Raw genomic sequence first — 27,886 nt, forward strand, 5'->3', positions numbered from 1 at the left:
GGTTGTGCGGTTTTCTTTGACTGTGAACTTATCCATTATCCCAACCATAGAAAATCACGTTTGTCTTATCTGTTTCAACCAGATGAAATAAACTGTTAATAAATATTGTGTTTCATCATAATAGGCCTGGATCCCGCTTACCAAAAAAAGTTGATTAATAGCAAGCTTAAAATTTGCTAATAGCTTAACGCTGTCTAGTCGGACAAACTTTGATGTACGGGAACACTGGAACAGGGGATGAAGTTTCAATTGTGGAACGGTTTAAAAATTTGGAACGTCAGATTACGAAAACGCCCCATAATATATTTTGTCGAACAGAACTTCCAATTGATTTGCTACCGTTTCATTAAACTCTCATGCAAAAATCAGACTGCTATTTATCCAGAATATAATGCTATGTTCTTCGTGTTGAACTCATTAAAATGCCCAGTTGGTGATAAATATAAGTCTGATTTTTGCACGAGAGTTTAATGAAATGGTAACCAATCAATTGGAAGTTCTGTCCGACAAAGTACATGGAACGTTTTCGTAGTCTGACGTTCCAAATTTTTAACCTGTTCGACAATTAAAACTTCCTCTGTTCCAGTGTTCCCATACATCAAAGTTTGTCTGACTAGACACCGTTAAGCTATTGACAAATTTTCAACTTTTTTGGTACGCGGGATCCAGGTCTATAATGGCGGACCTGAGTGAAAATCACTTAGCTCTTTATTTATAAATTAATTGAATTATGGTCGCTTGGAATAATAACTTGAGCATAATTATTGTAAGGTCTTTTTGCGTTTTAACCTGGATAATTCAAAAATAGGGAAATCCCCTGAAAATTCTAGGAAAGCCCTATAGTTACGAGTATGCGCAGTAACGAAAAATGTGTTACTGTGCATGATTGCACGTTATTGCGCATGCGCGTAATCTAGTGAAATTCTAGTGATTTTTTTCAGTGAAATCTAGTAACTTTTATAAATTTGACCTGGCAACACTGAGCTAAAAGTCTAAAAGTGGATAGGAAATTGGAGGTGGTATGGAAAATGGAATGTGGAATTAAATAAAATGTTGATGTTATGATTTTGTTAATTGTGAAATAAACAAATTTATAGATAAAAATGGATATCGAAGTAGAACAGTCGGAAACAACTAAAACTAGTGACTCTTCGTGTAGTGAATCCGACATAATACAGAAATGTGATACGAATTTAAAGAAGAAACTACTTGAAGAGTTTCCAGAAGCCCTAGAATATATTAAGAAGCTGGAATCAATTATTAAGAGACATATAAAGAAGATTAATAAACTAAGGAACAAATTAAAGGTTTATAGTGTAGTCTATTCAATTAATAACTATTTACAATATATTGTTTGTAGGCAAAAGTTAGATGTAAAGAAAATAGTACACAGACCGATCTAGAGGAATCATATTCAGCTACTGATAATACAGAGGCTATTGAAACTGCTGAAAACACTCAGAAGAGTCTAGTAGACGACATTAAAGAAGCAGCAGAAATTGCTATGCAAAAAACTGGGTTCGTCTATGAAGAAACTTCAGGACTATATTATGACTATAATACTGGATACTATTATAATGCAGTAAGAACCAATATCTGTTTAAGAGTAAACAGTAGCAACAAAATATAACTTCGGGAGATAGTATCATAAACTTTGGCAACAGTGGTAATCTTTGACATTATCTAAGATTAATATTTTGACAATATCATAGTCGCGCTAAATGGAAGTAATAGAAAACGATTTTATTATTAATAAATAGATATTTATAAAAATAACCCAAAATGGGTGAAAGTTTTATGTTAAGATAGGTATTTAGAAAGGTATTTGCATGAAATATCTAATAATAAAACAAAAATAAATAATCATTTTTTGTTGCGAAGTGAAACAAATTTCGATTTTCGAATAATTTTGGCACAGTTTTTAATGGACTTTTCTTGAAAGGTTTCACTTTATTTTCCGTTTGATTTACTTTTTCCATTTTGTTAAACTATTGATAATATTTTTAGAATAAAAAATCCTCCTAAAACTTTATATACTAACTCGCATTTAACAACAATCTATTCTTTCAAAGAGGCCAACAACTTATACAACAACAAATATATAATAAATTAACTATCAATAAACACTACTTTCCTATGAAACAACAATAATGAATTCTTAAATTAACACACTACTGTACTGAACAGATATCGATAAAGATGACAGAACAGTGATAATTTCTCTATGTTGCCTAATTAGTTATTTAGTTATAATATGTTCGATTTCTTGTTAGAAATAAAAAATTTTAGTAGTTCCAAGATTAAACAAAATCTAGGCATGGGATAAAAAAGTTTATTTGAAGAAAGTTTTTTTTCTTCTTAATGGCGGTACAGGCACCTTTTTTCAATATTTTATTTAGTTATAGAGTAATTTCCACATACTAACATATTTCTGAAATTGGGCTCTGTACCGCCATTCTTTATTATATTACGAATATGTGTGCCAAATATCTCGACAAAATATTCAAAATTAGAGCCGCAATCTTGGAACGTGTCTGTTGCTACCTGTTGATCGCTACTGTAGCCTCTTAACACATTGCCTGCCACATCATCTAAAATTGACTGACAGGAATTTTTTTTGTAGGCCATGTCGGTTATAAGTATATGAGTGACAATGTTATTTCAATAGGGGCCACTTGAGTACACTGTCTGATTATCGAACATTGACGATCATATTGGCAATAATAACTTTGTTTACGGCAGCTCTAAACAGATTAGTGGTAGTCTCTTGATATCACTACTCAAATAGCACCGAACAGGTTTATTAAGTCTTTTAAGGATGCTTTAAAACTGTAGAATAAAACTGAAATTAAAACCATTTGGTTTTTAAGTAAACCTTAAGGTTGCAATAAAACCGCTGTCAGCATAAAAGGGCACACTCTGAAAGAGGTCAATAAAACCACAAATAAAAACCTTCTTAAAACTTTGTTTTCTTAAGCAACTGATTTTAAAGCTGCTGTGAAAGTGCTTTTAAAATCATGTTAAAAGACACTTTAAGTGCAGGCAGTTTTATAGTAAACTTAAAAAGGTTTCATAAGTGGAGACTTTTAAAGACAAGTTACCATATTAAATGATTCTTTAAACCCATATACTCCATATAGGCCAACACATTTTTACATGTCATATGATAGAAAGATACGTATTTGTAACCATAAAATAATAAAAAGTGCTTAGTTATTTTGGACTGTCATGGTAGAAAAACACTTGCGCACCCAACTTTATTGATGATGTTAACAAAAATAGTTTTAAATAACTCACGCGCCCTAAAATTTCTGACTTTTGGCGTTTAAAAAATAAAAATAATAAAAAGCTTTAAAACTGAAAAATATTAATTTGAAAGAAAAATACGTTTATCTACAATTTTAATGTTTTAATGTTAAAATAAATCGAATTTATGTCTTGTAAGATGCTTATTTATAATTTTTATGTAAGCCTTATATTGTAATATATCATGGCTTTCAGCATCTCCAGAAAGCAATATGGCTGAAATCCAAATAAAACTATTTGGTCTATCGACACAGAATTGTTAAGATCAAATGGTTTTATTTTATACCTTTCCAAGAGCATATATCCTACATAAAAGCAAGATTGCCTTGGAATTAAAACAATTTAGTTTTAATGTTGCTGTCAATAATGCAACTTGGTTTAAATGTGAATCTAACCTAAAATCGAGGCGTCGTAGTACTGTGTGTGTTGTAGTTTTCTTTTAAAATGACCAGTTCGTTTATATTTTAAGTACTTGCGACTTATTTCTTACATACTAATTGTACTTCCACTTTTTACAACACACTACACCACTCTTTCGCTGTAAAACAAATGGCCGACCATGTTGGACATGAAAGAAGAGGTGATGAGTTTAGTTTTATTGTTTCTAACAAGAAGCATAGTTTAGTCTTTACGATAACCAAATTGATTCAGTTAAGAGCGTTTGGTTTTAATATAGCCTACTAATTGCTTTTAAGAAAGCAACTTTGAAGAAAACTAAAAAAATAGTTTTAATGCATATGTTCTACTGACATAATAGTCTTAAGATCAGGTAGTTTTAATAATAGGTTTTATTAGTAATATTAGGAGAATCTTTAAAACTGCAATAAAACTAGAAGGTAACAAACTAGAATCTAATAAAACCAAACAGTCCGGAAGTTCTTCATAAAACTGATTGGTTTTAAAGTGAACTGAGAATAAACCATTTTAAAACTACAATAAGATAAATTATCTATTAAGATTAATTAGTCTTATTTGATAATCTTATCAGATACTTTAAAACTAGTGACAAATGCTTAACAGTTTTAAAGTTCTGGCAGTATATCTACAAGGCAACTTTAAAACCATTATCGTCTTATTAACCACAATAAAACCTTTATAAACCTTAAATAAAACTAAAATGTTTTTATTGTGCTACTTGGGTAGTGGAGATTTTGGATCCAGATTTTGGACGATCTTGTTGGCTGATGTCTCATTACATGGCCGAAATATTGTAACTTTCGAATTTTTATTGTTTTCGTTATTTCTGTGCTCTTATTCATTCGATGTAAAACTATTTCATTTCCTATTCGATGAACCCAACTGATCCATAAATTCGTCGATAGATCCACATCTCAAAGGCCTCCAATTTTTTCATTAGTGTCGTAAGGGTCCAGCTCACCATGTCATACAGCAAAGTATGTAGCAGCATATTAATCTGATTTTAAGGTTAATGTGATATCTCTATTAATAAGAATTTTCTTTGGTTTATAGAAGGTGCTGGCTTTTTCAATGCATATTAGCTACAGTAATAGGGGTCACAGCCATTATTTTCTAATAAATTGTGGGAGGTCACACCAAAAAAAGAAGATATATGAAATTTTTTTTTTCTTGGGGCCCCAAAATTTTTTAATAAAGTTTCACTGGGTGCCTCAACAAAATTGTATATAAAATTCCATATATCTACTGTCACGTAATTTTGAGTGATAGGAGGGTATTCAAAAGTTTTCATATCAGTTATATTTTATGAGCTACACTGCCTCACCTTAAAAGTTTTTGTCAGTCATATCTGTCTGACATGACCCCCCAAAGTTGAACAACTTTTGTGGTGTAGTATCACCAGATGCTTTTTGAGAATGGCGTATGGCAGGCAATGTGTTAATTTAAATTTATATAAATGTACATGTAATATTTGAGATAATTTGTACAATGTAGTGTTTGTTCGAATCTGATTAATTTAGAACTTTTTGTAGGAATATGGTTTGTATTATGACGGCACCACTGGCAAATATTTGCAATATAACTCTGAGACACAGACCTATGAGTATCATTCGCAGGTTGCAGTACCTAGCTTGGATGCAGATAGAGTAGAAAATGCTATTCCAAAAAGGAAAAAGAAACATAAAATTAAAGTAAGTTTTCAATATGGAGTGACCTACATTTTGATTCCTAAATTGCTCCAAATACAGGCAACTTACAGTGCACTGTTGGTAGTTGAATAAGAGCCCTAACAACTAAATATTTGGATAACTGAAAATTTATTGAAAACATTCAACTTCACATAATTGCTTATTAAATAAAATAACGATATTAACAATACATCTTCTTTCTTATAATCCTTAGTGGCCTTCAGGGTGTCGGATCAACAATACATTAAAGTCTATAATAGGGAACTTGCACATTTTTTTTATTACATAATAATGTTCAGTTTTGTTTAAAAATGAGATTTCTAAAATTTCACGCTTCAAAAACTCATAATAAGAAGAACAAATTTAAAATCTTCTGTGATATCAAATAGTTTAAACTACCCGTGACGTCATATAGTTCTACTATACACATAGGTTATGTTTATGGTTATATTTAGGTATATTTTATTGGCCTCCACCTACTTGGGTATTTGGCCAGCTCATCCTCGCGAAATAAGGGAAAATATTTATATTTTAATGACATTTATTGTATGTCATTGTAATAATATATACCAGTTTGTTGAGATTGGAGTTTGATACAGTTTTTGAAGAAAAGGAAAGAAGGTTTACTATGGAAAATAAAAGAAAACACTATAAGTGTTGTTTACTGCCATTTTGTAAAAGTACAATTTAAAATAGTTCAAACGATCAAAAACACTTGTGACGTCACATAACTGTATTTTCTACTGACGTTTATAATGTCTAATTTAAAATTATATTATACAATTTTGTTTACTTTGTTGGTGCAAAATGTAAACACACAACCATATGATGTCACGACGTGTTTTGGGCTATTAGGTGCAATAATTTGAATTTAGAACCGTCTTTAGGGGACAAACGGAACACAAAAACAACTTTTTTATCTTTGATACATGCTTTAAATTATGTTCTGTTGTGATTTATATTTTTTTCGAATTTAAAATTTTATACAAGTTCCCTATTAATAATAAAATATTGAAACAGTCTCAATAAACTTTGAATTTCAGTGTTGGTGGAAAAATAAACGAAAATATTGCAAATCGTGACAACTAAATGTTCAGACAATTCAAGAAATTACTATTTTAATGTGGTGTTACATCGCCAAGTGCCTTTACAATATCACAGCAATTCTGCCTTGCATTGTCCTTACTAAGGATTGACACAAGTCAGAGTCAAAACTATCCCATTATTCACCTAATTTTCTCCTCAAGCACCGTCCTACTGGAATATAAAATTTGAGTCCAGGTAGAGATCGTGAGCACTTAGTACAAGACTATTTTTCAAAATTTCTTAATACTTTGCTGTGTTAACTGTATCTTCCGCTACCTCGTTTTTAAACTAGGAAGAGTAATTAAAATTTATGAACTTTTAACATTTATGAAATTTTGACACTATTGGCATTTAAATGTTCACAATTTAACACGCTGGCTGCCATAATGTTAAAAAAAGTGGTGGACACAACATTTGTGCTCTGCACTCTACTGGTAAATTGAACTGTAAGGCATTGTACCATAGTTCATAAAGTGTTGCCACAGCCCAGTTGGCAAATTTTCTCTAGTAATTGTTGATCCGTATCAGATACTATTAAGTCTTCCAAACTCTTACGTTTAGGTTGGACACTTTCACTCTCACAATAATGCTTAAGTATGTCTGCAATTGTAGACTTAGCCAGATCTAATTCTTCAGCAATTTCTCGTATTTTTATCCTGACTTTTTTTTTTAATTATTAATTGACAAAATGTGGTATGTGTTGCACTTTTTGTGGCCATTTTTGAATAAATACTTTATCAGAGCTTTTCGCTAGAAGTTTGTTACAAGTGACTGTCAAGAAACTTACACCTTATTATGGATTAATGTCAAAATTATTTATTTTATACATATGTATAATAGTAACCAGATATTTCCGAACATTTAGTTGCTACGATGTGCGATATTTTCATTTATTTTTTCGCCAATATTTTATTATTAACGATAGAATCTAATGTATTGTCAATCTCATTTTTTAATTCAATAAGCAAGGTTGTGAAGAAGAATGTTTTCAATAAATTTTTGTTTGTCCGAACAGTTAGATGATAGGGCTCATATATCTATAGCAACACGCTTCATTTATTATTTTTTTAATTGCTGATTTTAAATATTAACTTTTTATTATATTAATTATTATTATTAATATTAACTAATCTTTTCTAAACGAAAATAATATAGGTCATTTAAAATTCACATGTGTTTCGCTCCTAAAATACAAAAACCAGATTGTATAAAATTAATGGTTTTTCTGGGAAACAAATTCCCGATTAAATAGTTACCTTATTAGACCTTATGTCAATAAATCACTTTTTAAATGCATTCGAAGACGCTTCTTAAAACTACAGAAATGTTTTCAGCTTTTAAACACCAGGTAAAGGGCCAGCCTCTTTATGTCGATAAATTAGTCATCAACGTAAAACCACAGACATATGTTTTGAGTTCAGCCACATCAGTCGATACACAACCATCGGTCGGTCATACAACCCTCGCTGGGCCCAAACAATAACAAACCCTCTTACGAGATATAAGCACGCCTTTTTTAACCAAAAATAAATAAATATATTACTGTTCGTTGTTGTACACTTATTTTAATTTAAGTTAATTGTTTCCGTTAACCACCCACGGAACATATCCTTAGGCTTAGAGTAACATGTAAAAGTGAGAGAGAGAGAGAGAGAGAGAGAGAGAGAGAGAGAGAGAGAGAGAATATTTTCAATTCAACCATCAATAAGGTTTTATTATACTAATTTCATTTTCTTTTTCAGGTAAAGACTTCTTCTGATATGGACGAGTTATTGCTATCTTTCAATAATATGAACATAAATACTCTACGAACTAACGCCCTGGGTACGTATCATAATAAGTAACATGAAATTATTATTTCAGGCCAAGAAAATCCTCAAAACCGACAATGAAGATGGCCAAGAAGTTGATAACATAGAAGAAGGCGAATGCTCAGCTAGTGATACAAACAGTGACGATGAAGAGGTCGATTCTGATTCTAGTGGTAGTTATTTTTTATTTTTGGTTTTTTTCATAATAATACCTAATATCACTCCATTTAGATAAATCAAATTATAAGAAAATTGTGTTGTTTTGTTATTTTGTAAATTTAAATAAATAAAAATAATATCATAGTCAAACAACAATATCCAGTAAAGCTCCGTAGATCTGTTATAGTAACACACTGAGGTGCAAACAAATCGATCCACTTAAAAATTTGGTCATTTTGATGTCTCGAATTTCTTAAACCTGTTGTCCAATATAGGAGCTGTAATAATATCGCTGTAATAATATTATTGCTAGACAGAAAAACTGTCATTGTATACCGGGTGTACGAATCAAACTGTGTTTTTTTTCTAAAAGTTTGCATCACCCTGTGGACTATTCTAGCATTTATAAAATACTGAAATTAAAACCCAACTATAGCCTCAGGTTTTCTGAACATTCTTTTTTTAGATTCATTCGCTTATGTTGGATAATAAAAAAGTTAGGTACTTTAGCAACTGGCCATGTTCGTTATGACCGATAATATTACCCATATGCCGCCAATGGTAAAAGTAAAATTCTTAATTGTATGTCAAAAAAATTTGCAATAGCTACGTCTTAAAACCCACCAAATTTGATTTGCATATCTCAACTGGTTTTAAAGCAATAAATAAATCGCCAGTTTGTAAATAAAAATTGAACATCCCGTATCTCGGAAACGAAGCATTTACGGACATATGACTATAAAGCAAACTGTCATTATTTTCTCACGTAAAATTACCCCTTACAGTTTTTCGCACTTATTTAGAAAAACCCTGCAATGATGACGAACATGGCCAGTTGTTAAAGTACCTAACTTTTTTTATTATCCAACATAAGCGAATGAATCTAAAAACAGAATGTTTAGAAAACCTGAGGCTATAGTTGGGTTTTAATTTCAGTATTTTATAAATGCTAGAATAGTCCACAGGGTGATGCGAACTTTGAGAAAAAAACACAGTTTGATTCGTACACCCGGTATACAATGACAGTTTACCTGTGTAGCAATAATATAATTACAGCGATATTGTTAATGAATAAGGCTATAACATGGTATAAAAATCACTTAAATCGGACAACAGGTTTAGGAAATTCGAGACATCAAAATGACCAAATTTTTAAGTGGATCGATTTTTTTGCACCCGAATGTAGATAGCAATAAAAGTTAATAACAAAAATTGTAGCCAACTTTGAGCTTCACATTTCAAAATTAATTAGAATGTTACAGGGTGTTCGATAACATAGTGGCAGACCAAGCTTATGTTTTTTTAAATGGAACACCCTGTATTTTATTTTATATTTGAAATCTTCTTAACTTATTCATTACAAAAATATAAAGGTTTGTTTTGTTATACATGGTATTTACAAAGTTATAACCAATTTTATATGAAAATCGTAACAAGTTCAACTCACTGTATAAATAAAAATAAGCACAAAAGCAATGGATTATTGATGCCATATTTTTTTATTTATTGTCAAAATTTTCATAAATGATTGATATTGCTAATTTTCTTTATATTGAATACAGGGTGAGTCAAAACGCAAGTACATTATTTTCTCAGTAATTTTAAATGGAACACCCTGTATTTTATATCACTATCGAAAAGTACCATTACCGTATTTTAATTTTTATATAACATTCCCTATGTCTAAATTTATTAGTTTTCGAGATATTTTCATTTTTCAGAGCAAATTATTAATTAAGTGTCTAAATTTTTCCAAATTTTAAGTAAGCCATAACTGAATTGCCTAAAACTGACAATTTACGATTACTGATTATTAGACAAGGCGAAAACGGCGGGTTCGTTGGGAAAAATATTCCCATGAGATTTTTTTGCATAATCACATTCGTCAGACATCCCAGAATAAGGTTCAAGAAGTCGCTCACGTGAAAAGTGGTCCAAATTTTTTTTTACATTTTTTTTTAATCAAATTGCAAAAATCAATGTTTTTGGCCCGGACAATTTTTTTGTAAGTTTTTTGGACCATTCTGGATAAAAAAGGTCTCTTATAATTTTTCTCTAAAGTTGATCGTTTTCGAGTTATAAGCAATTTAAAATTGAAAAAAAAAAGAAAAATGGCGATTTTCAAGGCTTAATAACTCGGTTAAAAGCTATTATTATGAAAGTCAGAAAGTGACTAAATCAAAGTTTAATGCCCCCCTACAAAATCCTGAAGAAATTTTTGTCATTATTTTATTACTAAGTTGTTATTTTAAGTAATAATAATGAGCGCCATGTACGTGTTAGCAGCCGTAAATGCTGAAAGCGAGAGAGATGCCATTCCGGCAGTCCAATTGTGCATCTTACTTGCACTCACATTTACAGCCGCGTCGATACGATCTAACCGCCCATTGTTATTAATTAAAAATAACAGCTTAGTAATAAATTTATAACACAGATTTCTTCAGGATCATGTAGGGAGGGCTATAAATTTGATTTAGTCACTTTCTGACTTTCATAATAATTTTTAACCGAGTTATTAAGTCTTAAAAAGGGTCATTTTCGCGTTTTTCAAATTTTAAATTGCTTATAACTCAAAAAAGATCAACTTTAGAGAAAAATTATAAGAGACCTTTTTGTCCAGAATGGTCCAAAAAACCGAAAAAAAAATTATCCAGGTCTAAAATTATGATTTTTGCAATTTGATTAAAAAAAATTGAACCACTTTTCACGTGGGCGACTTCTTGAACCTTATTCTGGGATGTCTCACGAATGTGATTATGCAAAAAGATCTCATGGGAATATTTTTCTCAACGGACCCGCCGTTTTTGCCTTGTCTATATCAATCTGGTAATAAAAATGTAACAATGTAGCAAATAAAGAAAGAAATATAATTTATTAGTAATAAATTTTACAAAAAAAAAACACAACCACAACATACATTTTTGAAACAATTAAAAACTACTTTTGTATGTAAGTGTAACAAATAAAGAAAGAAAAATAATTTATTAGTTATAAATTTTACAAAAAATAACACAAGCACAAAATACCACATTTTGTGAAAACAATTAAAAACTACTTTTGTATGTCAATGTAACGGATGAAGTGGATGGTGGATTCTAGTAGCTTTCGAGAAATGCCAATAGGTGGCAAAAGGTAAAACTACCGCCATTTTGTATGAACTTTTTTATGCTATCTCTGAATAACGTTATATTTAAGTATTTATAGTCGAACAGTCATTTTAATAATTATTAATAAATCTAACAAAAATACAAATAAAAAAAATACAAATGCTGTTATCGTAATTCTTAGATATCTATTTAACGAATGATAACAAACTGATTTTGACATATTTTATGACAGCGTTTCATGTCAAATTGCAATAATACTACGCATGTGTAATCTTTGAAATCATCTGAACTGGGTTCATGAACGCTTGAATATCACCGTTCATATTGAACGCAGTTTAAACCACCCAAATCGTTTGAACGGGAATTGAGAAAGACTAGTTCACTAAAAGTTCAGGTTAAACTTGAGTTGAACTCGATATGAGAAATCGGCCCTTACAGTTTGCTTATTCATTTTTATTAAAAAACCAAAGATTATGTGTTATTTTTAGTTATCTAGCATAAAAAACGTATCAAAAGATTTCCAACGTTCTATTATTTCAGATATATCTAAAAGTTGGCCACCTTGCATGCGCATCATAGTCGAATCAACAGAAATACCGGGATTAAAGAAAGGTTCACTGCACATAATTACTTGCAGTGGAGGATCACTAGGTCGGGAAGGGGCGCATTCCATCCTTCTGAAAGACCCCAACGTCAGTAAACACCATCTCAAAATAACCTTTGACGAAAAAGGTGGACAGTACCAAGCAGTGGATCTGGGGTCTAGGAACGGAACTTTGCTTAACGGGAAAAGAATGTCGCCGTCCAAACAGGAAAGTGATGCTATGGACGTAGTGCATGGCAGTAAGATCCAAATAGGCCAGACTGTTTTGTTGTGCCATGTGCATGATGGTAACCAGACGTGCGGGCATTGTGAACCAGGACTTATTCAAGTTGCAGGTATGTCTATAATCTAGAATTAGATAACACTAACTGTAGTTTCTTTAGAAATTACAAAATATTCGACATAATGATAAATTAGGGAGTCAGTGTAGAACGAAAACTTGCATTTAACTAGGTTTGATCGGAAATAAGCCACAATTTTACTAAAAAATGATTTTATTAACGTTTCGACGCCCAAATCGGGTGTCGTCAAAATACAAAAAATATTAATGAATTAAACAAAAATTTTGTTGCTTAGTAAAAAAATTCTTCTAATAATTTATTTAATCTGACTCATTTTTATCGGCAATTCAGACATATATCTTGAAGCTCAGTAGACTCATAGTCAACTTAGAGCTCAGTGCAAAATTTTATCAAAAAATTGTTATGCTAATTATATACTTTCAACTGAGATTTCGATCCAAGCTAATCCAAAAAATTTTTGGAAATTTGTAAACAGTAAGAAAGAAAATAATAGTATGCCTGTCTCAATGTCACTCAACAATACACTAGCCTCTAATGGCAACGATATTGCAAATTTATTTGCTAGCCATTTCTCTTCAGTTTTTAGTAATAAAACTCTTAAGCATAATGACAATTTAATACAGTCTAAGGTCTGTGTATCTTCCTATATTATACCAATTTCAAAAATATACGAAAATCTTTCAACTCTTAATGTCAATAAGGGACCTGGGCCAGATGGTATTTCTCCCATTTTTCTTAAACGATTCTCTTTTATTCTGTCTCGGCCGCTTTATCATATTTTTAATAAATCCGTTCAGTTGGGGGAATTTCCTGACTTTTGGAAACTATCCTATGTCACTCCAATTTACAAAGCAGGTAATAAAGCTGACATAACGAATTATCATCCTATTTCTATTCACGGCACAATTCCCAAGGTATTTGAGAGAATTGTTACTGATTACCTTAATTATGACTGCTCTTGGATACTAAATTCTCAACAGTTCGGATTTTCTTGTGGTAAATCAGCAGAACTTAGTTTGTTGCTTTATGTTGATACCTTGTCTGAAGCTTTGGAGAGGGGGTTGCAGATTGATTCAGTGTATACTGACTTCTCCAAGGCTTTTGATAGGGTGAACCATGATCTTTTGTTACATAAGCTCAAATTATATGGCATAGAAGGTCCTGTGTTGAAGTGGTTGGGCAGTTACCTAACAAATAGAACACAGCAGGTTAGGGTTAATCATCATTACTCCAACACTTTTCTAGTAACCTCTGGTGTACCTCAGGGCTCTCATTTGGGTCCACTTTTGTTTAACCTGTATATTAACGACATCGTCACCTGCTTCTCTAACACTTCTGCTCTCTTATTCGCTGATGATCTTAAATGTTATCAAATCATTAATAATCAAGATGATGCAATATCATTGCAATTAGATTTAGATAATTTAGCCAACTGGTGTCTTGATAATGGGATGGATTTGAATGTCAACAAGTGTCACATTATCCGGTTTTGTCGGAATCATCATTTATCAGTATTTAATTATACCATAAATGATCAATTATTGGATACGGTAGACTCAATTAAAGATTTAGGTGTTGTTCTTGATTCCTCTCTGAGCTTTAACCATCACATCAACAATATTACTCAAAGATCCATGAAAATGCTTGGCTTTGTTAAAAGGACAACTCGTGATTTCACGAACGTGTTCGCTATTAAAATGCTCTATTGTTCTTTAATCAGGACGCACCTTGACTACTGTTCTCCAGTTTGGTCCCCACATTATTTACACCTCAAGAACAAACTTGATAGTGTTCAACATAATTTTCTTAGATATATTGGGTTCAGAAAACACATCAATTATATGTTGTTCTGAAGCCATTTGTAGTACCATCAATTCTCCTTGTAGTGAGCTCTCAAAATTTTTATTAAATATTATAAAACCATTTGCAAATAATAATGACACATTTATAAAAAATACACAACATTTTTTAAACAAAGTAACAAATATTGAATTTAATCCAAATAATATTTTAGTAAGTTTTGACATAAACAGTTTATTTACAAATGTGCCATTAGATAAAACTTTAAACATAATTAAAACGAAGTTAGAAAATGATAATACATTGATAACTAGGACAAAACTAAATGTATCAGATATAATGGAGTTATTGACATTATGTACTAATAATACCTATTTTCAACTAAATAATGAATTCTATAAACAAAATTTTGGTCTAGCAATGGGCTCTCCTTTATCTCCATTATTGACTAATATATTTATGGAGGATTTCGAAATTAATATCATTTCTAAACAAAATTTAAAACCCACAGTATGGTGGAGATATGTAGATGATGTGTTTTCAATATGGCCTCATAGATCAGAATTGTTGGATACATTCCTGAATATTATAAACGATCAAGAAGAGACAATAAAATTTACAATGGAAAAGGAATACAATAACACTTTGCCTTTCCTCGATGTTTTAGTCTCAAAGAAGGATACTGGATATGAGACTCAAGTGTATAGAAAACCAACACACACCAACAGATATCTCAATTACAAATCAAATCACAACATCAACGTTAAAAAGGGAATCATTAAATCCTTATATGATAGAGCCAAAATTACTTGTTCTAACGAAAATTCATTTTTAGAAGAAAAACAATTGTTAACATCTGTTTTATTAAAAAATGATTATCCTTTATCGTTTATAAATAAGGAATTGACAAGATTAGATCGAATGGAACAGAACAACTTGGAACGGGATCCTACAACATTCACAAGAAATAATACCAGGAAAATAACAATACCATATATAAAAGGACTATCCGAGAAACTTAAAACGATAGGAAATAAATTCAACATTTCAACAACATTCAAAACAACAAACACATTGAGATCTATTCTATCTAAAACTAAACCTAACAATGAACAAGAAAGAACAAAGAATTGCATTTATAGAATACCTTGTGAATGCGAACAATTTTATTTAGGTGAAACATCAAGACCATTAAACGTTAGAATAAGTGAACATCAGTCTTATATTAAAAACAGAGAATTTGATAGATCTCAGATATGTCAACACGCATGGGATAATGAACATAGAGTTCAGTGGAGAGATTCAAGTATAGTCCTGAAAGAATCAGATAGTAAAAAGAGAAAAATCAAAGAAGCGGCTCTAATTATGCTAAATGAAACCAATTGTGTCGCAAATTCCTCGGTAGAATGCAGTAGGATGTGGTTACCCATACTGAAAGAGGAAGTCAATAGAAAGAAAATACCACGATTAGTAAGTCAATAACATATCGAGTTAGTACAAATTTTATATTTTAGTATTACTTATTGTATATCTATGTAATATTAATATTATTTATAATTTAAACATATTAAAGTCAGAATTTGGTATTAGTTTTTTGAAGGTAGATTAACTGTAAGACCAAATACTTACGATGTCGGGATAGTATCACGAGGTTTTTTCCTGGTTTTCCCTCGTGATTTACTATGGAATCTCTAACACGAGAATTTTACTGTCATCGTTGCATTTGGTTGTCTTTTTAAAGACAGATCACATGCTATGATTTTTTTGCGACGGATATTCTTGAGTTGGGATTGATTTCATGTAATCGAATGAACTCTCTTTTAGTAAAGTCGTCCCAGGAACGCAACTCATAAATATTGGCGATATCATTTTAAAGTCTTCTACTTTAAAATGTATAATATACGTCTGAATTGCCAATATAAATGAGTCAGATTAAATAAATTATTAGAAGAATTTGTTTACTTAACATGTTTGTTTTATTTTAATAGTATTGTGTATTTTGACAACGAAACCCGATTTGGGCTTCGAAACGTTAATAAATTCATTTTTTAGTAAAATTGTGGCTTATTTCCCATAAAAAATACGTAATAATAACATTAATTATAATTATACAGATATGGAACGATTTTTGAATATCTCTTCTCTGGATGTCCGTAGGAGGCGTAAAGATCTTACAGTATTGTTTAATATTATCAATGGCATATATTACTGCCCTGAACTCCTTGCTAAAATATTGTTGTTTGTTCCACCACGATCAACAAGACAAATTCAAACCTTTCATATTTTTTTTCATAGATATAATTACTCATATTTTACTTTTGTTCCTAGAACACTAAGACTTGCTAACTCCCTAGGTGACCTTTTACTTTTTGGTAACTGTGTTGATGTTTTTAAGAACCATTTAACCAAATTAAATATTTAGCAATGTCATAACCTTGTTATTTGTTAGTAATTAATGTTTTGTAATTATTTTACCTTGTCATGTCTTTTTAAATGTTTTGTACTCTCTCATTTTATTCTTATATATTCAACACTGTAATTATCAATATCTTATTAATGTATTACCGAATTGGGCTTGCCCGTATAAATAAATAAATATATTATACATTTTAAAGTAGAAGACTTTAAAATGATGATTAACTATTTATATGGGAAATAAGCCACAATTAAATTGAAAAAAATAATTTTATCAACGTTTCGACGCCTAAATCGGGTGTGGTTGTCAAAATACAAAATACTACTAAATTAAACAAAAATGTTGTTGCTAAGTAAAATATCCTTCTAATAATTTATTTAATCTGACTCATGTATACTCGATTGACTTACTAATCGTGGTATTTTCTTTCTATTGACTTCCTCTTTCAGTATGGGTAACCACATCCTACTGCATTCTACCGAGGAATTTGCGACACAATTGGTTTCATTTAGCATAATTAGAGCCGCTTCTTTGATTTTTCTCTTTTTACTAGCTGATTCTTTCAGGACTATACTTGAATCTTAATTAATAATAATCATAAAATTATTTTTTTCAATTTAATTGTGGCTTATTTCCCATATAAATAGTTAATCATAAAAATGCCACAAGGAAATAGCTTCAGAACAACTTTAAAATGATATTGCCAATATTTATGAGTTGCGTTCCTGGGACGACTTTATTGAAAGATAGTTCATTCGATTACATTAAATCAACCCCAACTCTAGAATATCCGTCACAAAAAAATCATAACATGTGATCTGTCTTTAAAAAGACAACCACATGCAATAGTGACAGTAAAATTATAAAATAATATTGGCAATATCATTTTAAACTCTTCTACTTTAAAATGTATAATATATAAAAAGGTAAAAAGGTAAGGTAAAGTTTTCAATCCTAATAGCAACATTTATAATATTGAAAAATATTAAAAATATTACTAAAAGATTTTTAAATTGAAAACTTATTGGTCCATTTCTATATTTGTATAATATATGTCTGAATTGCCGATATAAATGAGTCAGATTAAATAAATTATTAGAAGATTTTTTTTACTAAGCAACAACATTTTTGTTTAATTCATTAATATTTTTTGTATTTTGACAACGACACCCGATATGGGCGTCGAAACGTTAATAAAATCATTTTTTTAGTAAACTTGTGGCTTATTTCCCATCAAAACTAGTTAATTGCAAAAATGCCACAATAAAATAGCTTCAGAACACATTAAGAAAACTTGTATTGTTTCGGAAAAAATCAAACAGGCTTATATTTTCCTAAATCCTTTTTTGTTGGTTTATAAATGTTACAGTAAAAAGTTCTACCCACAGATTTGGCCGCTAATTGTTTATTAATTGTTTAAACAATAAAAGCTGTTTGGTATAAACAATTTTAAAACTATCGGCGAATTCATCATTTTACCTCGATGATAAATGTTTTTATTTTGTTTTTAATTATGCTGAATCCGAATCTAACGTTAAAATTGGAGAATTCAAAAAAAAATTGAGCTCTTTTACAGTATGTCTGCGTAATTTGGAACCATATGGGAAACTATTTTATTATCAATTTTACGAAAAAAGTTATTCTTCATAAAATGCTTGGTCTAAAATCTGAGATCGAAATATCATCTATCAAATTTTGTACGAGAATATTTTTTGACATAAGATCGAAACATCAGATATCAAGTTTTATCCAACGAGATATGCCAAAAAATATTAATTTCGCTCAAGAGTAAAGTACGTTTATATTTCACAATATGTATCGAAAATTTCGAAAAGTTGTTTGGAATTCAAAACTATATTTTAACGTGCAACTACATCCTTCTAATTGAAAGAAAAAATTACATTTTTTTTAAATTACAGATACCCAACATCAATTTATTACAATTATGATAACTATTTTATTATTAATTTCACGAAACAAAGTTTTTTTTTTATAAAAATGGTCTAAAATCTAAGACGCAATTCTAATATATAAACTTTTATAAATTTTGTACGAGGTATGTTAAAAAATATGAATTTTGCTCAAGAGTAAAGTACCTTTATAGTTCACAATATTTCAATTAGAAGAATATAATTGCATATATTAAAACATAGTTTTTAGTTCCAAACAACTTTTCATAATAAAAATTTACTCTTTGACGAAATTCATATTTTTTTACATAAGTACCTCGTATAAAATTGATAAAATTTGATATCTGATGATTGCATCTTAGATTTTATACAATGAAGAGCATTTTACGAAGAATAACTTTTTTTTCGTAAAATTGATAATAAAGAAGCTAAAAATGCGAGCATTATCATAACGAAAAGTTTGTTTATTTACGTATTTGAATTATGTATTTTCAATGGTCAAGTCTGTTTTTTTCTAAAATTTATATTTTCGTAGGTATTTAAAAAAACAACTAATTTCGCAGTTCATTTGTTTAATAAAAAAAATGAAGCACCCACTTTTGGAGTAGATCTTTTTGATATTAGACAAGGCGAAAACAGCTGGTTTGTTGAAAAAAATATTCCCATGAGATTTTTTTGCATAATCACATTCTTGAGACACCCCATAATAAGGTTCAAGAAGTCGCCCACGCGAAAAGTGGACCAAATTTTTTTTAACAATTTTCAACGAAAACATTTCTTTTATATATTCGCAAAAGTCTATGTGTTATTGCGTTGCAGCTCCTGCAATACTCAGATCAGATTTATCGATGGATTCTTATGCAGTTTTTTCTTCTGAATCCAAATCTGAAAACGGCATTTCGATATTTCTAACCGTGACGTCACACTTCCGACACACTACACGTCCAGCTGAAATCGTTGCTATTAAGTAGGCTAGTTTTTTAACCTCGATTTGTTAAGCAAAGCATAATAGGTTATTTACATTTGAGTTTGACACTTCGTGAATGTCAAACTAAATTTTAAATTAAGTATTAATAAAACATTAATGACATTTGATAGTAAATTTAATTATTATATAAAATAAATAAGATGTTCAAAAATACAATTTTAGTATATTTTAAAAGCAATAATTTATTAACAGCTTCAAAAAGGTTTATACGAGTATGGGGCCTCCCCTTTATGATAAATGGACTGTTCCATTTGCTATGAAATTAAAATATAGTCGGTTCGCTAAACTCGACACAACTGGCTAGTGATTTTAGTAGGTAATTTTTTTGTTTTTGCGAATTTTGCCAAAATTGACAAAATTAGTAATTATTAACTAATTAGTAATTATTTTTTTGCCAAATTGGCAAAATTATTGACTGAAATCACTAACCAGTTGTGTCTGAGTTTAGCGAACCGACAGTATATGAAAGAATATTGTTTGGTGTAAACAATTATGGTCTGATATGTGCAATTACATCTTTCTAATGGAAAAAAATATTTGAAGATTTTTCTCAAATTATGGATACCAGCAACATTTTCATTTATAACTCTTTTATTTTTAATTTGACGAAGAAAAGTTATTCTTCATAAAAAGCATGTTCTAAAATTTATGATGCAATCATCATATGTAAAATTCTATTAATTTTATACGAGGTATATAAAAAATATGAATTTCGATCAAGAGTGAACTGCCTTTATAGTTCATAACATTTAAATTAGAGTGATATAATTGCACATTAAAACATAATTATTAATTCTAAACTACTTTTCATAATAGCAATTTTCCATATTATGAATTAAAATACGTAAATAAATAAAGTTTTCGTTATGATAATGCTCGCATTTTCAGCTTGTTTTTAATCAAATTGCAAAAATAAATTGTTTCGGTCCGGACAATTTCTTTTAGATTTTTTGGGCCATTCTGGACAAAAAAGGTCTCTTGTAATTTTTCTCTTAAGTTGATAGTTTTTGAGTTATAAGGAATTTAAAATTTGAAAAACGCGAATATGGCCATTTTTAAGACTTAATAACTCGGTTAAAAATTATTATTATGAAAGTCAGAAAGTGGCTAAATCAAAGTTTAAAGCCCCCTTCATGATCCTGAAGAAATTTGTGTCATTAATTTATTACTAAACTGTTATTTTTAATTATTAACAATGAGCGGTAAGATCGTACTGACGCGGCTGTAAATGTGAGTGCGAGTAAGATGCATCATTGACTGCCGGAATGGCATCTCTCTCGCACTCACCATTGACGGCAGCCTAATACGTGCATGGCGCTCATTATTATTACTGATAAATAACAGCTTAGTAATAAAATAATGACAAAAATTTCTTCAGGATCTTGTAGGGGTGACTTTAATCTTTGAGTTAGTCACTTTCTGACTTTCATAATCATAACTTTTAACCGAGTTATCAAGCCTTGAAAATCGCCATTTTTCGTTTTTTTTTTCAATTTTAAATTGCTTATAACTCGAAAACGATCAACTTTAGAGAACAATTATAAGAGACTTTTTTTCTCCAGAATGGTCCAAAAAACCTATAAAAAAAATTTATCCGGGTCTAAAATATTGATTTTTGCAATTTGATTAAAAAAAATTGTTAAAAAAAATAGACCACTTTTCACGTGGGCGACTTCTTGAACCTTATTCTGGGATGTCTCACGAATGTGATTATACAAAAAAATCTCATCGGAATATTTTTTCCAACGAACCCGCCGTTTTCGACTTGTCTATATGTTTTTTATTAATCATTCCTTAAGGCTATGGGTACATAATTCGAAAATATTTTACGTGTATCCCTACTTTTTCTGTCTTTACACGGCAAATTACGTGTAGTAAAATTCACACTGGTATGGATATGTAAACATTACTAGAATGTCATTCTACTTGAAAATGTCATCATTAATTTAAAGAGATGGGTTTTGAATGTTCTTGGATAACTGCTATTTTTATAATTGCAAATTATTAATTCAGTTAATAAATGTGATAATTTTTTCACTAACTATGTATTCAGTGATTGTAATAATTTATTTGTACAACAAAGACTAATACTCAATCGAAAAAAGAGAAAAAGTGTTAAAGTGATTTTTTAATAATATATTGTTATGGAACGCTTACAATTTTGAACATCTTTAACAACAAAATACTTGGATCACAGAATATATTATCCTGATGTATTCTCTGCTTGGATCTTCCACAAATAATACACAATAAATAACTTTTTATTAAGTTCACGTCTTAAATCAATTATTTATCAAATACATTATATATCAATAATATTTAATCAATAACTCAACATATTCCCGATGCAATGTCAAATATTTAAAATTGTCACTGATTGTCAGTGTCTGACTGACAATATATGCTGACAATATTATATTCGGCTGAGTGCGTTGTAAGACAAAGATAGATTTGGAAAATATTACCACGGCATTGTGTTTATTTTTTTCAAATCCTGAAAAAACCAATAAATATTTTTGAAAAATTTAAACGCAGAATGAAAGACTAAATTATTACCGAGGGCCGAAAGTCCCTTAGAATAAATAAAAAGTTTATTTTGAATGATATATTTGAAATGAAAAATCACACTAAATTTTCTCTTAGTTTTTCACCCCTGTAACTTATTAAAATAAACATTATAGAAGTTCTCAGGGACTTTCGGCCCTCGTTAATAACGTGATCTTTCATTCTGCGTTTACATTTTTCAAAAATACTTATTAGTTTTCTCAGGATTCGAAAAAAATGAATCCCCATTTGAATATCATTGCAGCCGAAAATACGTACCGATCCTCTTAAACAAATTATAAAAAGTTCTATGTTGTTTGATTTTTTCCGTAAGTAAAAACTCCATTCACTCCAGTAAATTTTTAGCAAATGGTTAACATTTCAGAATTGAATTTCCTAAGTATTCCTGGTAATTTTCTCCTTTGGTTTATGTTTAAAATGCCATTTTCCCTCTCTTATTCTTCATTCCAATTCTTCATATTGTGTTGAAGCATTTCTGCGTTAGATGAGGAATACCTGTAATCAAATTAAATCATATCTATTTCAGAACCAGTACCAGGAAGAATATACAGTTACAGTAAATCAAATAACCATAAAAAGGAATTGAAGGGTTTGAAAATGCGCTACGGCGTCTCTGAGTACGAGGGAGACTCTAAACTGGCAAGTGGATACACCGATCGAGCTCAGAAGAGAAGGGAAACTGTCGGGAGTCAAAATCCTCATGAAAAAACCCAAGTAGCATCTGTAGATGAGTATGGGTACCGAATATTGTATGTAGTTCTTAAACATTTATAGCTTCTGTTTTCAGGTCGATCAATAAAGAGAATAAAGGGTTCAAACTACTGCAGAAAATGGGATGGAAAGAAGGAGAATCGTTGGGCAAAACTGGCGATGGTCTCATAGAACCGGTAAGTTTATAATTCAAATACATGTAGGAAACAGGCTGAACCTAGCAAACTGGACACAAGTCCGGTTTTATTTTTTTTCTGGTATATCAAGGGGTGCTTATTATGAGACTAACTTTTTCTTAAAAAATTTCGCCCGTAACCCCCATTTTCATCCCTTAAAAGGGGGTAATTTATGATTTTTGCGAAACGTAGCCCTTCCTGTACGTTTTGCAAAAAAATTCGTTAAAAGAAATATGATCCGATGACCGCACACAAAAAAGTTATACAAAAGTAAAAGAACTTTGCTTACTTACTGAAGGCTAAAATCAGCTTCAATAATCTTTTTGCAAACGAGCTCTTCAGTGTCTAGGTAATAAATTTGGTCTACTCGAGATTAAACCAGGTTCTGTATATCCTCCTAACTATTATCTCGTTTATGTTAAGTTTTTGCACTGTTAGAAGACGCTGTTGTAGTCGAACGGCTATTAACAGGAAAATATTATTAACAGCAATTGTTATACAGGGTGTCCAGAAACTCTACCGACAAACGAAGACAGGAGATTCTTCAGATAAATTTAAGATGATTTAACCCAATTCACTTTGTCCGAAAATGCTTCCTAAGGGAGCTAGAGCTCTTTGAAGATGGCGTCTTGTAATTAGTTTTTCTTAAATACTTCCAGAACGCTTCTATTTAGAAAAACAAAAATTGGTACGCGTATTTATCTTCAAGATATGAATCTAATCCATCCATTGCAAATTTCTAGTACCGATCATAGGCGTCCGTTTTGGGTAGGGCAGCGGTTATTTTATCGCATAACTTTTTTATCTTTAACTTTTATGCATTTCTGACACTGGATTATTAAATTGTGAAGTAGTCTAGTACTGAAAGGTACTCTTGTTTTAAATCGGTAGGACACACGTTTTCTAGAAAAATCGATTTGAAAATTTTTCGCTTTTTGAATTAAAAAAAAAATTCAAAAAAAAAACTGTTTAGAAAGACGAAAACTGGTACATTTATTTATATTCCAGAGATAAATCGATTTCATTAATTGCGAATTTCTAGTACTGGCCATAGGCGTCCGTTTTGGGTAGTTCAATAGTTATTTTATAGCATAACTTTTTTGTCTTGAATTTTTGAGCATTTTTGACACTAGATTATTAAATTATGAGGTATTCGAGTACTAAAAGTTACTCTTACTTTTTGTTGGTAAAATACTTCGTTTTTTGTTGAAAAGTACTTTCAATTTTTTTTCAAATTCCAAAAACGAAAAACTTTCAAATCGATTTTTCTAGAAAACGGTGTGTCCTACCGACTTAAATCAAGAGTACCTTTTAGTATTAGAATACCTCACAATTTAATAATCCGGTGTCAAAAATGCATAAAAGTTAAGGACAAAAAAGTTATGCGATAAAATACCCGTTTCGCTACCCAAAACGGACGCCTATGACCGGTACTAGAAATTTACAATGGATGGAATCGATTCATCTCTGAAAAGTAAATATGCATACCAATTTTCGTTTTTCTAAATAGAAGCGTTCTGGAGGTATTTAAGAAAAACTAATTTCATGAGGCCATCTTCAAAGAGCTCTAGCTCCCTTAAGAAGCATTTTCGGACTAGGTGAATTGGGTTAAATTGTCTTAAAATTATCTGAGGAATCTCCTGTCTTCGTTTGTCGGTAGAGTTTCCGGACACCCTGTATACAGAGAGAGTCTGTAATTTGGAATAAATTCAATATCTCAAATACTAATTGTTTTTTTGGAAAATGCTCAGACTCGTCAATTAGTATTTCAAATTGTCCTTTTTTACATACAATAATAATGTATACAGGGTGTCCCAATTTAGAGATATGACGCGATCGTTGATTTTCTTAAATGGCAACACTGTCATTTTGATAGCTATTTTGATAGGGTGTGTAAAGTTATACACAACTGCAAAATATCAAATTTTTATTCTCTACCATTTACAAGATAATAGAAAATAACAAAGTTATGTCTGTATTTTGGAATAAATTCAATAATTATTATAATACTAATTGTTATTTTGAAAAATGCTTAGACCCGTCGATTAGTATTTCAAATTGTCCTTTTTGACATACAATAATAATGTATACAGGGTGTCCCAATTTAGAGATATGACGTCATCGTTGATTTTCATAAATGGCAACACTATCATTTTGATAGCTATTTTGATAGGGTGTGTAAAGTTATACACAACTGCAAAATTTCAATTTTTTATTCCCTACCATTTACAAGATAATAAAAAATAACAAAGTTATGAAGAACAAGAAATTAAATAATAATTGAATTTAATTATTTCGAATAAGCAAATGCTCATAACGTTGCCCATTGACAATTTGACAATAATTGAGGGCAATATTATGAGTATTTGCTTAATTGAAATAATTAAATTCAATTATTATGTGATTACTTGTATTTCATAATTTGTTATTTTTTATTATCTTGTAAATGGTAGGGAATAAAAATTTGAAATCTTGCAAATGTGTATAACTTTACACACCCTATCAAAATAGCCATCAAAATTACAGTGTTGCCATTTAAGAAAATCAACGATGACGTCATATCGCTAAATTGGGACACCCTGTATACATTATTATTGTATGTATAAAATGACAATTTGAAATACTAATCGATGGGTCTGAGCATTTTTCAAAAAAACAATTATTATTTTAATTATTGAATTTAATCCAGATTACAGACATAACTTTGGTTTTTTCTATTATCTTGTAACTGGTACTGAATAAAAATTTAATATTTTGCAGTTGTGTAAAACTTTTCACACCCTATCAAAATAACTATCAAAATGACAGTGTTGCCATTTAAGAAAATCAACCATGACGTCATATCTCTAAATTGGGACACCCTGTATACATTATTATTGTATGTCAAAAAGGACAATTTGAAATACTAATCGACGGGTCTAAGCATTTTTTAAAAAAACAATTAGTATTTAAGATATTGAATTTATTCCAAATTACAGATTCTCTCTGTATACATATATAACGGATTGATTACGGCTGTCGCCGCTTCTCTGACCCCAATTTCCATCTTTTTCTGTCATATTTATGCAGTTGCCTCTTCTAAGTCTCTTGCCGCCATTGCTTCATCAATATCGTTGCGCCAACTTCTCCGTGGTCGTCCCCTCTTTCTTCTTTCAGGAGCGATCCATTCCAGTACTCTTCTAGGTCCTCTGTACTCTGGCATTCTTTTAACATGTCCGTACCAGGTTAATTGATTTCTTTCTATGTCATCGTTGATATTTCGTTCCATTTTCATTTCGTTTTTATTTGTTCGTTTCTAACTCTCGTAGAGAGTTTAAGGCACGGGTCGCTGCTCTGCCCTTGTTTATTCTTTCCCTGATTTCATCTGCGCTATTTCCCTTATTGAAAATGACGCCCAAATATTTGCAGGATTGCACGCCTTTGATTTTGTCATATTCATGTTTAGACCTGCCACCTCATATGCTTCTTGTACTTTTCTCACCATATAGCTAAGATCGTCGCTGTATTCGGCAATTACTACCTGGTGACCCGCAAAGAAAAGTGTATATAGCGTGTTTTCTCCCACCGTTATTCCCATGTTCCTACATTTTTTTACACATTTCACTAAGGATCTATCTAGATAGATTTAAATAAGGGGGGTGACAGACAGCAGCCTTGTCTTAGTCGCTTTGTTGTTTGAAAAGGAGACTTGAGTTCTTGTCCCATTTTAATTCTTGCAAAGTTTCCTTCGTAGTATTTTTGAGTGGCGTTAATAAGAATTGGGTCTATTTTCAAGTTTCCCATTTCTATCCATAGTTGGGAGATCTGTACACTGTCATATGCTTTTTCCAAATCTATTAAAGCTATATGGGTTTCTTTATTTCTCTGCACTCGTTTTTCCATTGCAATTTTTAATGTGAAAATATTATCCATTTGATATCATTAATTTTGAGTATAGTCGGCCTATAGTCGCAATCACTGCTATCCCTCTATAGTTTTTAGGATCCGTCTTTGTGCCTTTCTTGTGTATTGGAGAGATATACGACTGTCTCCATTCTTCTGGAACTTCTTCTCCGTTTACGCATCTTTCGAATAATTTTCGGATCATTTCAAACAGTTTTGGTGATCCATACCTAATCAGCTCTGGATGTATTCCACCTGGGCCTGGGGATTTTCTTAATTTCATTCCCTTAACTGCTTCTTCCACTTGGTTCTATTGATATTTATATTCTTCCTTCTACTTCCACTTGTTCATTTGTCTGTCTAAACCTTTCTCTTCTCTCCGTTAATAAGTTCTCAAAATGCTCTACCCATGTGTTCTCTGGTATTCTATTTATTATGACATTGTTTGTGACAGCAGTTGTTAACCTCTTAAATCCATCAGTCTCCAAATATACGAGACTTGATAACAAAATTGTAACCATTCTCAATCAATTTTTTGCTCCCAAACACAGTGTAATAAACTATAAAATAAGTCCTGAAACTTTTTCACAGATCAAACCTACATCAAACGAAGGCACTGCGGGAATTGGGGCCGCCAATACACAAGTGACTTCTATTCCGACTGAAACAAAGAAACAATCCATTTGGAAGAAGACGAATGAGAGGTTTCAGAAGCTGCCCGAGTCCAGCGATGCATTTGATGTGGATGTAGACGACTGAAAGTGTTGTGTTTGTTTTAATAATAGTAATTTACTTATTTTACTTTTTTATATATGTGCAAAGTTGTGTCTATATTTATTGAAGTTAATAAAAAACATTTTCTGAAAATTTAGTTTGATTTTTTTAACCTGTAAGTACCTACATAACAACTGAAAAAACATAAAGAACTACTATTAATAGTAATTTACTTTTTTTACCT

At 30.7% G+C, this 27,886-nt stretch overlaps 1 protein-coding gene across 2 annotated transcripts; it reads left to right on the forward strand.

Annotated features, from left to right (window-relative positions):
- The first annotated feature begins 992 nt into the window (after positions 1-992).
- Positions 993-27,795, forward strand: LOC114324555 (angiogenic factor with G patch and FHA domains 1). 2 transcript variants are annotated; one of them, XM_028272415.2, is made up of 8 exons: positions 993-1,307; positions 1,361-1,582; positions 5,256-5,414; positions 8,240-8,321; positions 12,115-12,513; positions 22,686-22,890; positions 22,947-23,046; positions 27,520-27,795. In XM_028272415.2, exons 1-8 carry the CDS (start codon positions 1,104-1,106, stop codon positions 27,685-27,687), a joined length of 1,539 nt encoding a protein of 512 aa, XP_028128216.2. In that variant the 5' UTR covers positions 993-1,103; the 3' UTR covers positions 27,688-27,795. The 2 variants fall into 2 exon arrangements, with proteins under 2 accessions (XP_028128216.2, XP_028128215.2); XM_028272414.2 differs by lacking the exon at positions 8,240-8,321 and adding an exon at positions 8,361-8,481.
- Positions 27,796-27,886: the final 91 nt, after the last annotated feature.

This window comes from Diabrotica virgifera, chromosome 8 (genome assembly GCF_917563875.1).
Source record: "Diabrotica virgifera virgifera chromosome 8, PGI_DIABVI_V3a".
Classification (NCBI taxonomy): Eukaryota; Metazoa; Arthropoda; class Insecta; order Coleoptera; family Chrysomelidae; genus Diabrotica; species Diabrotica virgifera.